Below are 21,570 nucleotides of genomic sequence, written 5' to 3'. Positions count from 1 at the left end.
ATAATTCATAATGCTTTAATGCATTTTATAATTAATATATATATTATATTTAAATGTTATCTTTAGTTCAATATTAAATTCAATGCATGAGTTTTAAATGAAGTGAATAATAGCAAAAAATTGAAATGAAAAATTATATCGCATTCAAAAAGTAATTAATAAATTTTCTTATTTTGGAAATATAACAGGATTATAATGAAGAGTGCAGAAATTAAAATACCACACATATATAGCACTTTATTATTTTATTTAGTTACCACTTTCTTTAGACATTGGTGCTTTAAGGATTATCAACCATTTGTAACATTCACTATGTGCCTCTAACTTGGGATGAAATGTTATGGCCTTTATGCCTGTAATTACTGACGCTTCAAACCAAAACACAAAAATACTTAATATAACTATTCGATACTATGATCATTATAAGATGAATCTCAGTCTTATTTAAAATTATAAATAGTTTTAATCTTGTATATAAGATTAAAACAAAATATTTCATATGACAAGAAAGCCTAAGTGCTGCTATTATTTTATTTGGCCCTATGTTTTAAGCTTATGCCATACATCGTTGAGAAATTGACATTGTCTATGGGTAACATTTTGTGAAATTTGTGAGTGTTCGTTCGTGTGCCGGTTGCCAATTTTTCTTCGGTTATTAGGTTTCCAGATAGATTTAAGTTCAGCTAGAATAAAGTGTAACAAAATGCTGACGGAAACGACGCTAACACTCATACAAATATTAGAAAAGACTATATCACCAGGTTTGCAACGCTTTCTTTAAATACTATGAGCATGGCGCTTCTTTATTGTCAACTGACTTTTATAGTACGTAGCACAAACGATTATTAGATAGAAGGAAACTATGTTATCAATATAAAAAAGTTCTTAAGTACTGAGGTAACCTCTAAAAGTACCTGGTATTCATTATAAAAGTTTTGATTTTGAATATGTCCAAGTTAAAGGGATTACAACGTAACAAATTAGTACTGGACTGTCATGTAAAGAAGTTTCTGGTCGGTAGCATTATATCTGGGTAGATTATTTATGTTTTTTTTATGTATTTTATTGAAAACTTTATTGTGCTCTAATTTTGTATTTACAACTTAGACTTTGTCTTTTTCTAGAATTAACCTCACCATGTGTTTCTTCATAATGCTGTATAATGTCTTGCTTGTCTAGCAAATCTAATAGGAGTTAGATTACTATTTCTGCTAAGTGTAATGACACTTATTTAATCTTACTAACTACTTTTGCAGATCGAAATGAATTGGAAGCCGCTGAAAAATACCTTGACCATGCAGCTGTCACCAACTTCACAACCTTTATCAAGATGCTGTCAGATGTGCTGGTACAAGGAGGAAATAGCCAAGTGGCTAGAATGGCTGCTGGATTGCAGCTGAAAAACCACTTGACATCCAAAGATCCCACTTTAAAATTGCAATATCAGCAACGATGGCTAGCACTACCTGAGGATATAAGACTTTATATTAAAAAAAATGTAATAATATAACATTTAATATTATAGTATTTTTACATGTAAGTATTAATTACATTATGCAACATATAATTGTAAATACATTTCATATTTTAGATCTTAGCAGCAATAGGAACTGAGAATAGTAGGCCTAGTTCTGCAGCACAGTGTGTTGCATATGTAGCAGTGGCAGAGCTTGCTGAAGGACAGTGGAATGAACTCATTCCCATGCTTGTAGAAAATGTTCTTAATGCTCAATCAACAGAATTGAAAAAAGAAGCAAGCTTAGAGGCTATCGGTAAGGCATTTGTTTTTAAATTAAACATAAACAAATTTGAATATGCAAAGGCACATTATGTTTGTTAATAATTCTGTCAGCTAAAATATTTAATTTGATAGTTTTATGAATATTCATATATTAATTGCCTATTTTTGTCAGTTAAGATTTGAATTGGGTATAAATTAGTTGGAACCAGACAAACGGGTTTTTTTTCACATGCATATCACTTTTGTGTTTTTTTAGATAAGATGATTATCCAATGCTGATATGAGACATTAAACAATTATCTTATACATTTACAATCAAAAATATATAATATATATTTTTTAGATATATGTTACATATAAGATTGTCAGAAAATTTAATTTGTTGATTAACATATGCTACTTAAAATACATTTAAATAAACATAATGATATCCAAAGATGCAATGAACAACTCCAATTCATTCAGATTTTGTCAAAGTGTTGCCATCCTAATTTTTTAAAATATAACTTATATTCAAATAAATAACATGGTATATAACTTGTTACTTGACTACACAGGGTTAGTAATTATTTTGTGGGGCAATGAAAATTTTTACAACAGTATTCCAGAAAACACATAAAACTTTTTTCTTGTAAAAAAAAATATTGGGTTTTAAGGTTATTATAACATAAACCACTTTATAGATTGTATAGAATGCCTTGGGAATAAATCAATTGTATCCATTTCAACATTAAATAATTTATCACTGTAATCATAACTATCTGAAAAAAATATAACAAAATATTCCAATGAGTATCTTTTGATGGTTCTTCTCAGGTTTGAGTTGTTTCTTTCCGAACCAATAGTAGAATTTTGGTAATTATTAAACAGTGTAATACTTTTATGTTGAAAAAAGATATTTGTATCAGTTAAATTTGAAACAGAACTGTTTAAATAACACATAACAGTGAAATTTTCTCATGTAAAAAATAAGTAAACAGTAAACAAAGATAATATTGAACTTTTTTAAATATTAAAACAGCTTATATATTGATAAATTTTTTATTTGACATCACATCATATTATTTACTAACATCATACTCACTAAAGAGACAGACTTATGAGTGAATATTTGATAAAATGGCCATGAAATGTGGACTCTTCCTCTCCTCTAGTTGATATAATACTCAACAGAATTCTACATTTTTGTACAGGTTATATATGTCAAGAAATAGATGCAGAAGTATTAACAGAAAAAAGTAATCCAATTTTAACTGCTATTATCCATGGAATGAGATCTACTGAACCTAGTAGTTATGTTCGCCTTGCTGCAACACAAGCACTGCTTAACTCACTCGAGTTCACAAAAGCTAATTTTGATAAAGAAAACGAAAGAAACTTTATAATGGAAGTTGTTTGTGAAGCAACACAATCTAGTGATATGAGGATAAGTGTAGCAGCACTTCAATGTTTAGTAAGTATAATTATTGTTATGTATAATTATTTTTGTCTATTTTCTTATAAATTAAGAATCAATTTTATTTGTACCTATTGAACTTTTTTTACACAAATTTATAGCTTGTGTGAGATGTAAAACAAAATTAGTTGCAATTGCTTTGTTTAAGAATCCTTTGAGGGCACTATATGTACATAATAGGTATATATTTTTTATTTACAAAAATTTTCACTAGGTAAAAATTTTAACTCTATACTATCAATACATGGAACCATACATGGGACAAGCTCTATTTCCTATTACCTTAGAAGCAATGAAATCTGATGTTGATGAGATTTCATTACAAGGTATTGAATTCTGGTCAAATGTAAGTGATGAAGAAATCGATCTGGCTATCGAAATGGCTGAGGCAGCAGAAGCAGGTAACAATTTTTGTAATTAATGTAATCACTATTCAATGAGTTTATATGTACTTACTATTCAATGAGTTTATATATGTACTTACTAATAATTTTGTTAAAATAACAGGCCGTCCACCAGTTAGGACATCGCGATTTTATGCCAGAGGAGCACTACAGTATATTGCTCCAGTCCTTATGCAAAAACTCACCAAGCAAGACGACTCTGATGATGAACTTGAATGGAACCCATCTAAAGCTGCTTCAGTGTGTTTGATGTTACTTTCAAACTGCTGTGAAGATGAGATTGTTCCAAATGTTTTGCCTTTCATTCGTACTAATATCAAAAATGAAAATTGGAGATACAGAGAAGCTGCACTAATGGCTTTTGGTTCCATCTTAGGAGGTCTTGAAGCAAACACTCTTGTTCCTCTTGTGGAAGAAGCTATGCCTACTTTGATTGAGGCTATGTATGATTCTAGTGTAGCAGTGAGAGATACAGCTGCATGGACAATTGGCAGAATTTGTGAAATTGTTCCTGAAGCAGCTATCAATGACACATATATCAAACCACTATTAGAAAGTCTTGTTAGGGGCCTCAAGGCTGAGCCTCGTGTCGCTGCAAGTGTTTGCTGGGCATTCACTGGTCTAGCTGAAGCGGCTTATGAGGCTGCCGATAGTAGCGATTCGCATCAACCAAAAACTTATTGCATGTCATCTTACTTTGATTACATTGTTGAGCGTCTTTTGGAAACAACTGATCGTCAAGACGCAGCTCAACATAACCTAAGATCAGCAGCTTATGAAGCACTCATGGAGATGGTTAAAAATTCTCCTACAGATTGCTATGTCACTGTGCAAAAAACTACAATGGTTATACTAGAAAGGCTGCAACAAGTACTACAAATGGAGAATCACATCTCCAGTCAGGTTGACAGATCTCAGTTTAATGATCTACAGAGTCTCTTATGTGCCACTTTACAATCTGTACTTCGGAAAGTTACACCGGAGGATGCCCCTCAGATATCTGACGCTATAATGACGGCACTTTTAACAATGTTCGCTGGTAACGCGGGTAAGACAGGTGGCGTCCAAGAAGACGCTTTAATGGCGGTATCCACACTGGTTGAAGTATTAGGTGAAGGCTTCCTTAAATATATGGATGCATTTAAACAATATCTCTATGTTGGGCTCAAAAATCATCAAGAGTACCAAGTATGTGTGTCCGCTGTCGGTGTAACTGGCGATATCTGTCGCGCTCTAAAGAGTAAGGTAAATGGTCTTGTTATATTTTTACATTTATCGCTTATCTATTATAATGATCAAGACTATAATCTTTAATTTTGTAATTTGCAGGTGCTCCCATATTGTGATGAAATCATATTTCTCTTATTAGAGAACCTTGGTGATCCATCTATTCATCGCTCAGTGAAACCTCAAATTTTATCTGTATTTGGAGATATTGCCCTGAGCATTGGTCCTGATTTTAAGAAATATTTTGATGTGGTTATGCAAATGTTACAACAGGTTGGGTGTTGGGTTCCTTATTTCATTTGTAGTGCGAAAATATCTATCCAAACTTTATTTTTATTTCTCAATTTACAGGCAAGTAGCGCACAAGTTGATCGTAATGATTATGACATGGTTGAATACTTATGTGAGTTACGAGAAAGTGTTCTGGAAGCTTACACAGGTATCATTCAAGGATTGAAAGGGGCAAGTGGAGAGGTAAGTTTATATAAAAAAAGTAAAGTACTTTCAAAAAAACTCACACTACTCAATTTCTAGAGAAAAATACACCAATATATATAAAATATGTAGTTTTTATAACACACTTTATATAGTTGCTTGGAAAAATAATGAGATCTACAATCAGTAAACGTCAACGGCATCGCCCGCAGGTGCAGTCGGACGTGGCGCTGGTGGAGCCGCACGTGGGCGCCATCGTGAACTTCATGATCCAGGTGGCGTCGGAACCCGAGCGCACGGACGGGCACATGTCGGTGATCGCGGGGCTGACGGGCGACCTGTGCACGGTGTTCGGGCTGCGCGTGCTGCCCATGCTGGAGACGCGGCCGCTGCTGGACCTGCTGCAGGTGGCGCGCCTGTCGCGCACGCCGCGCACCAAGACGCTGGCCAACTGGGCCACCAAGGAGATCCGCAAGCTCAAGCAGCAGGCGCCTCTCGCTAGCTGGTACGACCCCGCGCCGCCGTTGCCTTCCCAGACAGATTAATGTGCCAATGATCATGTCATCGATATTTTTTTTACTTATCACAATACGAGATTCTGCAGTTAGGTTTTAATTATAAATAGGCTTAGATATTAAATTAATATGACCGATATGTCCTATCGCTCATTATTTAAGCCATCACTTAATCAGTTATCGATTGATCGATGATTATTCGTGTCATATTCGCATGTGCGAAAAATTAAAGCGTTTTACATAAGTCCTAAAAAAAATCCTAATGATATTAATCTTTAGAACATTTCTTTGTTGTTTTAGTGTAAATATTGTGGTCTCTAAGACCATAACGACCTACAATTCCGAAAGTAAACAAAATATAATTCTAATTTAATTTTATATAGTCTTTGTTTTAATTATTTCATATTTTGTAATGATTGTAGCATCAACTTCCGTGTCATTATGATGTAGATAAAAGAAATAATTTAATCAACTATAATCCTTCCTTTATTAACAACACAATAAAAGTCTATAGACGTTTGTTAAATCTTGAATATGCAGTTTTAAAAAAAAAAATTGATTAATTATTGATTTTAATATAAACAATTCACTAAAGAAAAAAGGTCTAGTTTGTAATGCTATACGGATATGAGAGTGAATTTCGTAACTTAAAATCTTTTCAATATGTAGTATTATAAAAAGTCATTATATCCTAACTAATACTATAATGCGAAACTTTGTAACGCTTTCACGTCTAAATTAGCCTACCGATATCGTAAAATTTTCGATACATGTAAAGGGTACATACACAAGGATACCCACCAACCCTCCCCTCGAACATGCAAAGCTTAAAGAAAGCTAATGTATCTAATCTATAAAAAAACCTTTAATGTTTTACTGGTTACATATATATTATCAATCCTTTTACTCTATTCATAAGTAGTATATATTTATATTTTAATAGTATAAGAGCTTATCGTTATTATTGTTTTCTGAAAACGGCTGGTAGCACTTTGGCCAAAAAAAGATTACAAATCAAATAGCGTCGAAAACGTACTCCGGGGTCTATTGATGCCATATGGTACCTTATTCCAAAAGGTCCTATCGTATCAGTTTTTGTAATATAATCTATAGTCTTTTAATTTATCATAACATTTTTCAAATTTTCATATAATTATATATATATTATTCCATGCTTTTCTTCATTCCTTACTATAAGATGAATTATAGAAACAAATTAAGCATGAATATTCACTGGTGCTTGCTCGGATGTGCTTTATGCATCTTGTACGTTTTAAAACATATTAATTAATGATTTATTTTAATAAATCTTTTTTTCTGTACAGATTTGAAACCACGTGGAACAACAGTGATGTAACGAAGTTTCAGACAACTTATTGCTGGTAAACTCAAATATAATATTGGGAGGTCATATCATGTCATTATTTGTAAGTCGTTAGGTGCATTATTTTTAGGCCTTAGAGAATGCTTATTTTCGTTTCAATTTTAAAACTTGCTCTCTGTGACATTGTCTACATTTACTTCATATCGCAAAATTTACATATTATAATCATGTATGTGTCTATTATTACTTATTTGAATTGAAGCGTAAGATCTAACAACGCAATTACCGATATTTTCGAAATGGATAATGTACTATTTCGAATTTGATAACTATTTATACTATATTATATGTTGTTAATGTTTTAAATTAAAACTTAGGAGCCAAGTGCTAAGCGCGGAGCTTCAAATTTTGTAAACATCAAATTCGAAATAGAATTTTAACTCGTTCATTAAAAATTAAATAATTATATTGAATTTATGAGTTACTTGTTGTTATATCTTAAGCAATGATATGTGGCTTTTGATATTTAATGGAAATTTCCTATTATAGATGCATTTATCTATAAATATTCACTTCCTATAACATTATTGTAATTCAATGCTTAATACGTGTATAATAAGCTGCTTCCGACAGATGTACAAGGAATTATTTTATTTGTGTATCACAAAGTGATCAACGTGCGGCCAATGCACCTAGCGCGGTATATTTGAAACATTATGTAAAGCCTCACCATTATCATTTCATAATAATCTTAATAAAAAAAAAAACGTTAAAGCATTTTCCTATTTGGTATTATAGATACAGACAGTGGCTGTGGTATCTTTACTTATGTGAAGCGAAAGAGAATTGAATGAAAGTTGAAGTATGTTATTATAGGCATGCACATATGCAAGGGATTGTGAATTTTATAAATTATTATTGTTTTGTAAGATATTTGAAAGGAATCGTGGATGACGAAGAATGTTTGTGTGATGTGTGTGCGATCAGCATTTTGTAAACTTAGACATGTTATCAGCCCTGACGAAGGTTTGGTATTAATGTATAAGGTTCCGTCGAAGTTACGAGCGAGACTTAAGGACGCCATATTGGTGTATTATGCTTTTTATTCATCATAACTATTTTAATAAGAAAACGTCACTGCCGACCACTAGAAAAAGATCAAACTATTAAATATATAATTTAAAAAACAAATATTTTTTATATTTGCATGTCAAAATGTATTTTCTACTTGGTCTTATGTAATAATTTTTAAATATCAAATTTACATTAAGTGTTTATTACATAATTAGTAATTCATTAAAATTATTAAAAACATATATATTCATATACAATAACATTGAATGGAATTGCAACATATTATGACAGTATATAATATTGTTTTTGCTAAAATTAGAGATAAATACTTTAAGCAATTCTATTATAAAATTACTACATACATGATTTATGTTTACTAATTTAGTGATTTATTTATGAATAATATATTATTATTAACAAGAAATATTAATTAATGTTATTTTTGTGATGAATAAAAAGTCAGCCTGCCTTTAGTCTCGATCTCATGTTTTGTACATATGTAATTAACAGCTCTTTTTCCTTTACATGGTACGTTTTATTGGCGAAACATTGGCCAAAATCAAGCACTGACACTAACAAATTATTGTATAAATAATTAATTGTGCTTCCGTCGTTTTCAAAGTTATCTTATAAAGAATTGTTTTCGAATCTCAAATGAGTATAGTGTAAATTTCTTTCCAGTTTTATACGGCTAATTTGTTAAACTTACGTATTGTCGCTTGTGACTATTAATTAATTGATTACATTATTAAAAACTGTTTTTCTTTTACAATTTACACGTCAGTGCCTTTATGCATTCGAAGTTTTTATCGGGTTCGTAATTTCTTATCGCGTCAATGTCAAACATTCGCGGAATATAATTTGTAACGGATACTGAGCGATAAATCTATTTTCCAATAACAGTAGTTGTAACGTTATGGACTGAAGAGCTTGATAAAAGCAGATTGTAAAACAAATTGTTTTAATTTAATTCGTATATTGAGTGTTTGCTAGTCTGTGAGCATCACTGACAGGGATGATGTTTGCGCGAATTATGCAAGATTTTTTACGAGATGTGTGTCGTTACTTCTAGAGCTCATAAACATGATATGGATGTGCTTAAATATAACGAACCAGTGATTGTATATCGTCTGCCAAGCTCGAAGCTAGTAGATACAGTATGGTGTTTATGAGACTCATTGGTATTGTGTTTTTACATAATATGCGTATATATGCTCATGTAATACGTACTGATTGATAATTTTTTCATTAATCTGTTATATTATGTAGGTACTTATATTAAGGATGATAGGAGAATATGTATGAGGACTAGTGCCATGCCATGAAAGGTTCTGAATTAGAATCATAGGCATCCGAGTCGATGAATACCACCCACTTTTCCTGCGCGAAACAAATATTATTTAAAATATTATTTTGTTACATCTTTTAATTTCTTTTGTTTTGCTCATAAATACTATCCTGTAAACAGTTCTACGATATTAAAAGCAATTTTAAAGTTAAATCGTTTTTTTTTTCAATACCTAGATTTGGTTGTATATTTTGGGTTGTATACTATATTATTAGTCATTGATATTTTATATTCATATTTGGTTTACTGATAAAATTAATTTTAGTGTCAATATTTTAAAATATTGTGATTTTTAATGTCCAGCTGGAAAACAGCAAATATTTTACCATAATATTATAATCTATAATAATAAATAGACAGGTACAGGTGAATAGATTTAAGTTATTAAAATAAAAAAATACTATTAAAAAAGTCAATTATTTATATAATGAAGCGTCTTAGTATTCATGCTTTATTACACCCCCGATTGTCCAAAGTTTTTGAATGTTCCTGTCAAGAAACCTCAGTACTCTGGTCAGAGTTACGAATTTGGCAGTGTGCCGGCAGGGGTTCATTTATTCATCAATAAAATATTACAATGTGTATGTCCAAATAAAGATGATTTGATTTGATAACTAATTTCAATGTACAAAAAGCTTACAGAATTAATTATCATGTAAAAAATATCTGTTTGTTCGTTTTTATTTCCGAAATGGGCAAAACTTGACCGTAGACATTCAGTCTAGGGTAAAAAGTGATTTGCATTGGACTATAAATATATAGTGAATATTAAAAACACCTGCCCAAAGCTAAAAAATCTGGCATTGAAATATTTTTCATAAAAATCGTGTACAGAAATTACTTTCGACCGCTAGAAATATACAAACTCAAAAGGCAAACGCCTTCAAATTTACAATTGTGCTTTTTATACAAACATTTTGGCATTGAGAAATTTTAAGTATTATAAAAAGATGGAAAACATTAACAGCCTGTAAATATTCCTACTGCTGAGCTAAGACCTCCTCTTGAGGTGAAGGTTTGGAGCATATACCAGCAGGCTGCTCCAATGCGGGTTGGTAGATACACAATACACATGTAGCAAAATTTCGTTGAAATTAGACATGCAGGTTTCCTCACGATTTTTTCCTTTACTTCCGAAGACGAGATGAATTATAAACACAAATTAAGCACAGAAAATAAAGTGGTGCTTGCCTGGGTTTGAACCCGCAAACATCGGTACGAAAAGATGCACGCGTTTTAACCACTGGACCATCTCGGCTCATTATATTTAATACGTCGTAATTTTTTTCCTATTTTGCTGAATTGTAGATTTGATATTCGTACCTATACGTTAAATTACGTATTATTATTGATGTAAACATATTAGTATCTATAAATAAATGCACTTAATGGAAAACATCCCGAAGCGAAACCTGCGTTACTATATTGGATCTTTCGCCGTCCCAATGTAAATCAAACGTAAGTGCTATGGAACAATAAGTTTGACTCACAATCATTTGGCAATATTTAGCTAAGAATGGCACATTTTTAAGATACATTCAATATTAGTTATCGTTCGTGATCTCACCACTGATAAGTTTTTTTGTACTCGCCTCTTCGCTAAGAGTTTATTTAACGTAAATGAAGTTTACAATATTTGTACCAAGTTTGGATTCAACAAAGAAGAAAAAGGAAGAGGCTTACACTCCATTATTGTTCAAACCATCTTCTACATGAGTTGTTAATGGTAAGAGACACTTCGACTCTAATATATCCGAATGGTCCCATTATAAAACATATGAATAATCATAGTGAATATCATAAATTATATTTTTTCTTTCTTATCTACAATTGGAAAAACAAATGCATAAGATTTACACCTTATGTTAAAGTTTAGTCGCTTAGCGCAGAGTAAAGCCTGCAAATCTAACCCTGCAAAACGAAACGATTTCTGTTTTTTAGTTTTACCATAATTAATGGATCGTAATAAATAAACCTAATTCGTATATGAATAATATTATAGCTAAATTAGACAAAATCTAACTAGCAATTTATTTTGTACTAAGCAAAATCTTAAAATAAGTTATATATTTCATTAAATTATTTTGAGCAACGTACTATTTAGTCTTGTTTTGTAGCATTTGTAGCAGATAACCTTATTAGTAGATAAAAAGGTACTACTATCCGACTGCCGGATATTGAGAAGTTAATAGTTATGTTGAAATATTGGGCATAATTAAACTTTATTAATGGCAAACAATCCAAAAATATCATTCCTTTGTAAAACTGTAACTGAATAAACTAAAATATTCAAAGTAAAAAAAAAATCTATTTTGTATGTTTTTAATTATACAATATATGTTTGTTTTTTAATACACAATACCTACATGTACTGTTAAGCGAGACTGTATACTAACATTGTTATGATATTTATTCTGTATTATCAATTTATGACGTATAATAACATCGAGAATAGATTTCGTTTTTGTCGGCTTGACGGATATAAATTCGTAACTTTGTAATTCCTTTCTGCTCTGTCTGTCATTCAATTAACCACGTTCCTCAGTACCCGTGGTCTTTCTTGTTTCATTTAAATATTTCATTTAATACCACATTATAAGCTTATTTCTTATTTCTCTTATTATTGTAATATTTTAAACTCAATAACAATGAAGCCACCATACAAAATCGGTAAGTTTTATTTAATTTAAACCATTTGTTTTTGTTAATTTAAATTATTGCAACTTTACTAAAATAGTATATCAGTAAAGTACAAGATTTATAGAAAATATTTGTTTTTAGTTTCAAAAGTCCAATCTATTTATGTTATTTTTAAAATTGTTAAGGTTATGTACTAAACTACATGTGTTTTATAATACTTTGCAAATACCTTTTATATAGTTAACAAAAATTAAGTTACAAAACCAGAACAATATTGGTAAATACATGCTATCTTTTATTTGTTTACATATAATAATTATTGATATTGATAATCGAAAATATTGCTGATAGTTCTATAATTATCGATATTCGCCTAATCTTCAATAATAACTTTTATTTTATAGGGTGTTACTTGTTATACTTACTCTAAAATTAAATTATTCTATATATTATGTTACAGCTGACGAAAAATTGGCCGAGCTGGGTCGTAAGGAAATAATGCTAGCCGAAAAAGAAATGCCTGGCCTAATGGCTTGCCGCCAAAAATACGCCTCATTAAAGATCTTAAAAGGTGCACGAATAGCTGGTAGCCTTCATATGACAGTACAGACAGCAGTTCTCATAGAAACTCTTATTGAATTAGGAGCAGAAGTAAGTGTCTTTAATCATTGCGCAATATTTGCCGATTATAAAAAAAAAAAACAGGAAATACTATCGTAAAAAGCACATGATTCAAATAACAATCGAAACATCTTTAAATTTTCAAAATCATTCATCAATGTTATGCTTAAAAATAATTCATTTTCTAATAACCATATTTTAATAGAATATTACTTTATACATTTTTTAGTGTAAAACATGTGACATAAACTAAAGGTAAAAACAGGTTTATGAAAAGAAAAATAACTTATTCATACCAGAATGATAACTGAGATAAGATAAACATGTGTAGTATAGTCAAGTTCCTATGAATTTAAAATATATTCTTATCATCACCATATATCTGTTTTGACATTTCCTTAACTCACCTTTGATCCATAGTTCATGTGATGCAATAAAAATATAACAATATATGTTAAATAATTACTCACGCTTTATTCTTATCTTTTGTTTTCATTTATTTAATATTTTTTTTCATATTTTAGGTTCAATGGTCAAGTAGTAACATTTACAGTACTCAAGATGAGGCTGCGGCTGCATTGGTGGCTGTTGGAATTCCTATATATGCATGGAAAGGGGAAACCGAGGAGGAATATGTTTGGTGCATTGAACAAACACTTGTATTCCCTGATGGAAAGGTATTTTTTCTTTATCTTATCTTATCTTTATTATAAGTTAAAAAAAATTATCTTTAATTTATAACTGATAGTTTAGAGTGGCCTTTTTATAAAATAGCATGTCAGTTTTAAACTACTTTGAATGTCTAAATTTAAATTTAAATATTACATATTATTTTTCCAGCCATTGAACATGATTCTGGATGATGGAGGTGATCTTACAAACTTAGTCCACACAAAATACCCTCAGTACTTAGAGGGTGTTAAAGGTATCTCTGAAGAAACAACTACTGGTGTACATAACTTATATAAGATGTTCCGTGAAGGTCTTCTGAAAGTTCCAGCCATAAATGTAAATGACTCTGTCACCAAAAGCAAGTTTGACAATTTGTATGGATGCAGAGAATCTCTACTTGATGGAATCAAGAGGGCCACTGATATAATGATTGCTGGAAAAGTTTGTGTTGTTGCTGGTTATGGTGATGTCGGAAAGGGTTGCGCTCAAGCATTTAAAGGTTTTGGTGGTAGAGTAATTGTCACAGAAATAGATCCAATAAATGCACTGCAAGCAGCCATGGAAGGTTTCCAAGTGACAACAATGGATGAAGCAGCAGAAATTGGCCAAATATTTGTAACCACTACTGGAAACATTGATATCATCTGCAAAGAACATTTTGTCAAAATGAAAGATGATGCCATTGTTTGTAATATTGGTCACTTTGACTGCGAAGTAGATGTAGCTTGGCTGGAAAGTAATGCAAAGAAAGTAAACATTAAACAACAGGTTGACCGTTATGAACTTGAAAATGGGAACCATATAATCGTTCTTGCTGCTGGAAGACTTGTAAACTTAGGATGTGCCACTGGCCATTCATCATTTGTCATGTCAAATTCTTTTACTAACCAAGTTTTGGCACAGATTGAACTCTGGACAAAACACAATGAATACCCTATTGGGGTTCACACTTTGCCTAAGAAGTTAGATGAAGAAGTTGCAGCTTTGCATTTAGATCATTTAGGTGTTAAACTGACCAAGCTTTCTTCCAAACAAGCCAAGTACATTGGAGTGCCAGTAGAAGGACCATACAAACCAGATCATTACAGATATTGATTTTATTGAAATGAATTGTTTGTGTGCAAATTAACATGCAATAAAAAAGTCAGACTTGACTGCAACTGGTCTGTGGATAATAGCATAATATTATCACATATGTATTAACAGAATAAAAACAAAATATTAAATATTGAATTTTATTTTATTTAGCACAAACCTGACACTATGACACAAGTAATAATTAAATCTTATAACTAATAAATTATGATGCATAGAACTGTAATAATTCTTCATCTTTAGGTTTTAAGATGCATTTATCCCTTAAATTAATTACCCACCCAGGCTCTAAACCATAGAATATTTGTCTAGGATCTTTTCTTTCACATAACATGTTATAATTTTTATCACTTTCTAGTATTGGTAATTGGTAACCATATTTTTGTGATAATCTAAGTCTTTCTTCAGAAATCTTCTCTGGGTCGGCTAAATACCCTCTCATTTCAGCACTGGTATAATATTCAATTAAATCTGGTGGAGGGATCATTCTCCTAGGTATTGCTTGACCAGTTTGAAAAAATGATTTTGGGTTTTTAAGTAAAATCAGACTGTGGGGATCATAATATGCAGTTGTGATGACTCCACCATTCTTCTCAATAGCAGCAATAACTTGTTCACTTGCCCACTGAACTTCAATGTTAACTTTTGCAGCAAAAATGTCCATTCCTTCATCTGTTAAATGAATTCCAAAATGCTTTTGATCTGGAAAGAAGTTGTAAAGACCACATCTGACAATACTCGCTATATCTATTGGTTTAGTTATATCCAAGCGGTTTGTATCAATTAACTTCTGTATTTCAAGTAGTGAGATGGGTGGATACTGCCTCCTATGGCTAAAAGAAATAAATAATTATCTATACATAACATTTAGTTCATTGTTATTATTCTACACAGCTATCAAATGACACATTTTATGACAACATCAAAATGAAGTTTATAATCTAAATATTTTATTGAGATTTGAAATAGAGACCTATTTTAACATGACATTTTTTTAGGCCTTATTTAACTCTAGAATATGGGTTCAAACCTATTGAATTTCCATTTACTAAATTTGTATTTATAATAAATCATGCATTGTAAAGGAAAACATAATTTCTAAGAAACTACCAGTTGTAGAAACCAATGTGCTTTGCATGCATACATTGCATTTGAACAGCATGGTGAAATAAGCTCCAAAACTTGTGTTTAAAAGGAAAGGAAAGCATAGCATAGCAGTATGACTTTTACAGGCTTTTACTTAAAAGAAGTACTTACTGATGGCCTTTGTAATATGCCTCATGAGGCATTCTTAGATAAAATGGATTATTTCCAGTTTCATAGCCAAGTCTCATGTAATTCTGTCGCTGACCAGAGCCTTTATTACCAGCACCATGCTTATCACCACCATGTTGACCTCGGCCACGTTTTATCTAAAAAAATTTTTATATAAATACAAACCAAATAGATTTGGTATCAATTTATGTTTTTGGATAGATTCAGTGAAAATACTTCTTTTTTATTTGAGTACATTAAATATACTATAGATCAATCGTTTAATTTTTGGCCTTTTTATATTTATTTCTAATTAATAGTAAAGAAAACATATTTTGATTCAGTATTTTAATTTTTTTTTTCAATAAGGTTTTCGTAGCGGTATGTTAAACAAACGAATTATATTCTTATTTATATAATCAAAATAGTCGCCAATGCTAAATACTTCTTGATTATTTATTTCACAATCCATAAGATAAATATTACTATAAAATATTATCTTACATTTTTTCTGGACCCAGGATTATCGCGAATGTTACCTAATGACAGTCTAGGCAACGACCGCAACATTGCAAGCGATTTTTCAGTTATTTGACGAGAGCCCATGGTATTGTAATTATTATTTCCTATAAGGTTAAATTTATTTTGTAGTCAATGTTTTAGGTTATCTTGTGTTCACTGTTCAATAAGAAAAATTGACATAAATCAGGTAGGTCTACGTCAAAGTCAACTGCCAAACATGTGACAGATCAAAAAGTCTACTAAATCTTATTATTTACATGCTGTTAAATAATATGCCGACCCCAATTAAAATAACGTGATAAATACAATGATATTATACCTATAAAAAGAAGTAAATAAATAATCAAAAATGAATGGATAACAAGCATATGTTGTATTATAAACATAATATACAAGTTGATGAAGTTATGAGCTTTATAGTGATCTGTGTCGTACTTCACAATGGTCACAGGTGACCGATTGTCAAATTTAAATGTCAATAGTTAAAACTGTGTCATAGAATAATAATTAAAAATTGAAACTTGCACTATAACAATTAACACATTACCCTTAATAATTCTAATATTAGAAACGTTATTTAATTGCAAAGTCGTTTGTTATACTGAAACGTAACTATGGATTATGTTTATAACAACCCTATACGACAAAGAATTAATAAAATCTTCGATAGCCATATCATAACTGATAATAGCGAAGCCTTGTATACAGTTTCTGGATTATGTTCTTCAAATTCATCATACACCCGAAGAGTTTTGGTTAATGAAATCGAAAAAAAGGATTTATTAGTGAACAAAACTATTTTGAATGAATATAATAAAGTTAAGGATAAATTGCAAGTGTTAATTGATTCTTTAAATTCTGTTGACATTGCAGTTAAAGACATGTCAAATAGATTACATGAATCTAAAACTAAAACTCATCACATCATTGCTCAAACGACGAAATTAAAAGATGAAAGAAAGAAAACAAAAAAGAAATTAATGTGGGTGGATGCTTTTGTAAAAAATTTCCAATTATCTCCAGAACAAAATAAGAATCTTTTCAATTTATCTCCACTCACTCCAGATTTCTTTAATTCTCTAGCACATATTGAGAAATTAAATAATAACTGCAGAGCACTTGTAAAGTGCTGGTATCAAACACCCGCATTTGATATAATGGAAACTGTTGGACTTCAACAAGAAGCTGCAATTGAAAAATTATACCATTGGACAATTGGAGCATGCTTAATTGTAGACTCGCCAAATAATGCTCTAGTCCCGAAAGCCTTAGCTAAGTTTGAAAACAGACAAGTCTTGTTCTCAAATATAATTGATGAATATTGTAATGCAAGAAAAGCAACTGTTGTACAGTTATTTATTGATGTTTTAACTAAAGGCGGTGAGAATGGGTCTAAACCAATAGAATTTTATGCAAATGATGCTAAACGCTATATTGGAGATATATTAGCTTGGGTTTATCAAATAATACCTATTGAAAAAGAAAATCTGTCTATTCTTCTCAAATACTGTTCTATGCCTGATAAAGATATTAAAATAACTGAAGCACTTACAAGTATATTGGAGGCTTTGTGCCCACTTCTGAAAGTCAGAGCAGAACTTATACTTAATCCAGATAAAGATCCACTGGTTCTTTGGGCTATTACAAACTTAATAATTTATTATAAGGACATTATACAACTTGTTATTGCAAAAGGTCACATGATTGACACTTTTGATGAACTTTCAAAAAAAAGTGAGGAAATTTTTCTTGTAACCTTAGACAGCAAAATACAGAAAGAATTGAGTCATGGTGTCAAAGCACCTCCATCAGATTTAAATCCATCTGTTGTTGTTACTGACTTAGTGAGCTTCTTAAGGGATTTGATGAATGTTACAAATAACACCAACTACACTGACAAAAAGATTATAATAACACATATTTTAGATCCTCTTTTGCATGCAATAAATGAAACTGCATGCCATTTGAGCTCAACTGATATGTCTGTTTATACCTTAAATTGTATTTATCATATTCAATGTACTCTTTCTTTATATGCTATTTTAGATGAATATAATGAAAGACTACAAGCCCAATCAGAGGCTCAAGTTGATACCTTAACATCTGAACAAGCTAGTTTTCTTGTTGCAAATCTAAATATGGGGCCTATTTATACCATTTTACAGGAAAAGATTGATGGACCACTTTCAGCAATACCTGGAATGGATACAAATTCATTAAAAACTTTTTTGAATAAGTTTGACATGTTCTTGGTAACACCTGATGTTTATATATTGCCCCAATTGAATTTACTTATAAGTCACACTCATAAATCATTTGTGAAGAAACGAGCATTTGAAGTTATAATGGCTATATATGAACAATTATATCAAGCTATACATGATCCTAAAAATGGTTATGCTGAACCTCAAATAATAGTGCGAAGAACCCCTAATGAAGTTAAAAAGTTACTGGTTTAAAGTTTAATAAAATTTTAAGGCACATTTATTTTCTTATTGAAATTATGTGTATTCCAAATAAAAAAAATAAAAATATTGTTAATAACATTAAAGTTAAGTTATTTATATTACATTATTTAGTTTATAATAATGTCAATGTTTTTATTAATTAATAAGTCAAAAGTTTAAAAAATTAAAAATTACAATCAATTTAAACTATACATTTTTTTATTTAATCATTGCCAAGAATGCCCATCACTGCCAACAACATATATATATTTATATGCCAAGGCCGCTCATTGGCTCGACTTCATCCCTCATTGTCAGGGCACTGTAAGTACTGACTAAAATTTAAAAAAGGTAATAAGAATAGCTGACTATTGTTTTTCGTAGCTCTTGTGGAAACTCGAAATTTAGTCTCGTGCTGAAGACATTGATGGACGCTTAAAAATACAAAATGCCCATGGGCGGTCGCTTACCTGCGTCGACTACTAAGCCACTACTCTTCCATTCTGCTATATAATCTCCGTTTATTTAATTATGAGACGGCATATAAACATATTATTTTTTTAATATTATATTTTAATAATTCAGATAGACACAACGTCTAAAAATAGAACATGTTGTGCCAATACATTGGTTTAAATTAAACTTATACATTTTTGAAAACAAATTATATTTTGAATAAGAAGTAGCATAATAGAGAATACTAATTAGGTTATTTGTGAAAAGCTTAAGAAGTAGGTAAAAAGAACAGAAGTGTACATATAATAAAAATTAAATATTTGAATAACTAATATAACGATTGTTTGGTCTAAAACTATAAACAGATAGGTATAAAGGTATAATAATACTTTTTTAATATTAGCGAAGTTGGCTGTATAATATCATACCTTTGTATTTTTCAAGAAAGAAAAAAATTATTAAATGTCATAACATAAGAATAAGAAGTAAAATTTAACTAAGTTTTGAAACAAGAAAAAAACTATATATTCACTTAAGTGTAACGTGGCTAATTAAAATTGTATATGTTGTTCAAAAATATTATAGACAGTGTAGCCTTATTAAAAAGAACACAATGTGCTTATATTAAATCTTTTAAAATGGCTAAAAGTACTTTTGAATATGTTAAAACGTTTGAACAGGATGATACTTTACTGCCTAACACGTGGATTGTAGTAAGATTAGATGGAAAATGTTTTCACAAATTCTCTGAAGATCATAATTTTAAAAAGCCGAACGATATTAGAGCATTAAAACTGATGAATTATGCGGCTTTTAAAGTCTTACATGAGTTTAATGATGTCCTGATGGCATTTGGTCAAAGTGACGAATATTCTTTCATATTAAGAAAGACCTGTTTTCTTTATAAAAGGCGAGCAGCAAAATTATTAACTACATTAAACAGTAAATTTTCTTCAACTTACGTGTTTTACTGGAATAAATTTTTTGACCAAGAACCTTTAAAATATCCACCAACATTTGACGGACGTATAGTTTTATATCCTTCTGACGAAAATATTATTGATTACTTGAAATGGAGACAAGCAGATGTGCATATTAATAATCTTTATAATACATCTTTCTGGACCTTGGTTTTGCAGGGTGGATTAACTCCTACTCAGGTATGTTTAATTATTTCTTTTACATTTATATTCAAATACTCGATAATTATATTAGAATTTATAAATAGTACACATAATCTTATACATTAAAAGTATCTAATTATTCATATGCTCTACATTCACAAAAAAATCATCTGATTGAGTTGTCATTTTATTGTTGGCGTCAGTGTGAAAGTTTAATAGCTATCAAAATAAAGTAGCACTATATCTTAGTCATATTATAAAATTTTATAAAGAAGCATGCACTAGCATTTTATTTGTGTAAATTTTATAGATAAAAATCATTTACATTGTAATACATGCAATTAAACAATAATATAGTGTACATGTACATACGTAGTGTACGTGTACATGTACTTTTAACCTTTTTATATTTAATATCTTCTGACTTCATCGAATCAATTATTTTTAGTAGATTTTTCTTGTCAAATTAGAATGCTAGATCTAGTAGGTCTTGTTTTTTTTGTATGAAATAACTCAACTTTAATTTATATTTTTTAGGCAGAAAAGCGCTTATGTGGGACTGTATCTGCTGATAAAAATGAGATATTATATAAGGAATTTAATATTAACTATAACAATGAACCTAATATTTTCAAGAGAGGAACCGTGCTAATGAGAAAATCACTATTAAATGAATCATCAAAGAAACCTATGTCCATAATTGTAGATGTTCATGATGACATGTTGAAAGACACCTTCTGGAAAGAGAACAGTAATTTATTGTTACCAAAATCCAAACAAAGTATTAACCATGAAGGTCCAATAACAGACATTATAAATGAGCAAATTAATAAAGGACATAACACAATAGCTGACATAGTAAATGTGAATAAATAAAATATGTAAAGAGTTTTTTTATTTTTATTTAATCAAGAATCTATATTATTTTACACATTCAACAATAAGGAATTACCTCATTGTTAAAAATATTTGTCTAAAGTAAATAAAACAAGTCTACTAACATCAAATAGAACATGGATTGACAGTGACATAATTGGTATAATTTGAAAAACATCTATAAGCATATTTACACTACACTAAAAATTTGTCATTGATAAATAGTATTTGATTGAAGCATTTTTTTTTAATAGCCTTTATACATAAGCTGGTAATATAATTCATTTTAAATGTGAAATATTTCAATTATTGTTTTTCAAAACATTAATTCAAATCCTT

At 30.3% G+C, this 21,570-nt stretch overlaps 5 protein-coding genes across 5 annotated transcripts; 4 read left to right on the top strand and 1 right to left on the bottom strand.

Moving 5' to 3' along the window:
• Positions 1-604: 604 nt before the first annotated feature.
• Positions 605-9,677, top strand: LOC125076885 (importin subunit beta-1). Its single transcript, XM_047688612.1, has 10 exons — positions 605-761; positions 1,257-1,498; positions 1,592-1,772; positions 2,935-3,194; positions 3,412-3,598; positions 3,705-4,846; positions 4,931-5,101; positions 5,180-5,302; positions 5,476-5,768; positions 7,104-9,677. Coding segments are annotated over exons 1-10 (2,658 nt in total). The 5' UTR covers positions 605-703; the 3' UTR covers positions 7,105-9,677.
• Positions 9,678-12,016: 2,339 nt separating this feature from the next.
• On the top strand, positions 12,017-14,690 carry LOC125077055 (adenosylhomocysteinase). The gene is made up of 4 exons (XM_047688843.1): positions 12,017-12,194; positions 12,625-12,815; positions 13,310-13,462; positions 13,626-14,690. The coding sequence occupies exons 1-4, from the start codon at positions 12,173-12,175 to the stop codon at positions 14,550-14,552; spliced, it is 1,293 nt and encodes a 430-aa protein (XP_047544799.1). The 5' UTR covers positions 12,017-12,172; the 3' UTR covers positions 14,553-14,690.
• On the bottom strand, positions 14,679-16,510 carry LOC125077056 (39S ribosomal protein L15, mitochondrial). The gene is made up of 3 exons (XM_047688844.1): positions 16,311-16,510; positions 15,810-15,964; positions 14,679-15,385 (listed from the first exon to the last, which is right to left on the bottom strand). Exons 1-3 carry the CDS (start codon positions 16,410-16,412, stop codon positions 14,758-14,760), a joined length of 885 nt encoding a protein of 294 aa, XP_047544800.1. The 5' UTR covers positions 16,413-16,510; the 3' UTR covers positions 14,679-14,757.
• Positions 16,511-16,797: 287 nt separating this feature from the next.
• Positions 16,798-18,844, top strand: LOC125077377 (conserved oligomeric Golgi complex subunit 6). Its single transcript, XM_047689305.1, has one exon. The coding sequence runs from the start codon at positions 16,943-16,945 to the stop codon at positions 18,785-18,787; it is 1,845 nt and encodes a 614-aa protein (XP_047545261.1). The 5' UTR covers positions 16,798-16,942; the 3' UTR covers positions 18,788-18,844.
• An 874-nt stretch (positions 18,845-19,718) lies between these two features.
• Positions 19,719-21,244, top strand: LOC125077090 (probable tRNA(His) guanylyltransferase). Its single transcript, XM_047688888.1, has 2 exons — positions 19,719-20,391; positions 20,893-21,244. Exons 1-2 carry the CDS (start codon positions 19,795-19,797, stop codon positions 21,229-21,231), a joined length of 936 nt encoding a protein of 311 aa, XP_047544844.1. The 5' UTR covers positions 19,719-19,794; the 3' UTR covers positions 21,232-21,244.
• Positions 21,245-21,570: the final 326 nt, after the last annotated feature.

This window comes from Vanessa atalanta, chromosome 3 (genome assembly GCF_905147765.1).
Source record: "Vanessa atalanta chromosome 3, ilVanAtal1.2, whole genome shotgun sequence".
NCBI classification, from domain to species: Eukaryota; Metazoa; Arthropoda; class Insecta; order Lepidoptera; family Nymphalidae; genus Vanessa; species Vanessa atalanta.
The sequence above is the reverse complement of the archived record's forward strand: the minus strand, read 5'-3'. Positions and strand labels throughout refer to the sequence as shown.

What these genes read in the sequence shown, in the direction of transcription:
- LOC125077377 (XM_047689305.1), top strand. Translation starts at nt 16,943, where the DNA reads ATGGATTATGTTTATAACAACCCTATACGACAAAGAATTAATAAAATC.
- LOC125076885 (XM_047688612.1), top strand. Translation starts at nt 704, where the DNA reads ATGCTGACGGAAACGACGCTAACACTCATACAAATATTAGAAAAGACT. An exon ending in AGAAAAGACTATATCACCAG is followed by an intron (nt 762 to 1,256) that starts GTTTGCAACGCT and finishes CTACTTTTGCAG; the next exon opens with ATCGAAATGAATTGGAAGCC. An exon ending in GTCGCGCTCTAAAGAGTAAG is followed by an intron (nt 4,847 to 4,930) that starts GTAAATGGTCTT and finishes TGTAATTTGCAG; the next exon opens with GTGCTCCCATATTGTGATGA.
- LOC125077090 (XM_047688888.1), top strand. Translation starts at nt 19,795, where the DNA reads ATGTTGTTCAAAAATATTATAGACAGTGTAGCCTTATTAAAAAGAACA. An exon ending in GTGGATTAACTCCTACTCAG is followed by an intron (nt 20,392 to 20,892) that starts GTATGTTTAATT and finishes TATATTTTTTAG; the next exon opens with GCAGAAAAGCGCTTATGTGG.
- LOC125077056 (XM_047688844.1), bottom strand. Translation starts at nt 16,412, where the DNA reads ATGGGCTCTCGTCAAATAACTGAAAAATCGCTTGCAATGTTGCGGTCG. An exon ending in ATCCTGGGTCCAGAAAAAAT is followed by an intron (nt 15,965 to 16,310) that starts GTAAGATAATAT and finishes AAATTTTTTTAG; the next exon opens with ATAAAACGTGGCCGAGGTCA. An exon ending in GCATATTACAAAGGCCATCA is followed by an intron (nt 15,386 to 15,809) that starts GTAAGTACTTCT and finishes TATTTCTTTTAG; the next exon opens with CCATAGGAGGCAGTATCCAC.
- LOC125077055 (XM_047688843.1), top strand. Translation starts at nt 12,173, where the DNA reads ATGAAGCCACCATACAAAATCG. An exon ending in GAAGCCACCATACAAAATCG is followed by an intron (nt 12,195 to 12,624) that starts GTAAGTTTTATT and finishes ATTATGTTACAG; the next exon opens with CTGACGAAAAATTGGCCGAG. An exon ending in TTATTGAATTAGGAGCAGAA is followed by an intron (nt 12,816 to 13,309) that starts GTAAGTGTCTTT and finishes TTCATATTTTAG; the next exon opens with GTTCAATGGTCAAGTAGTAA.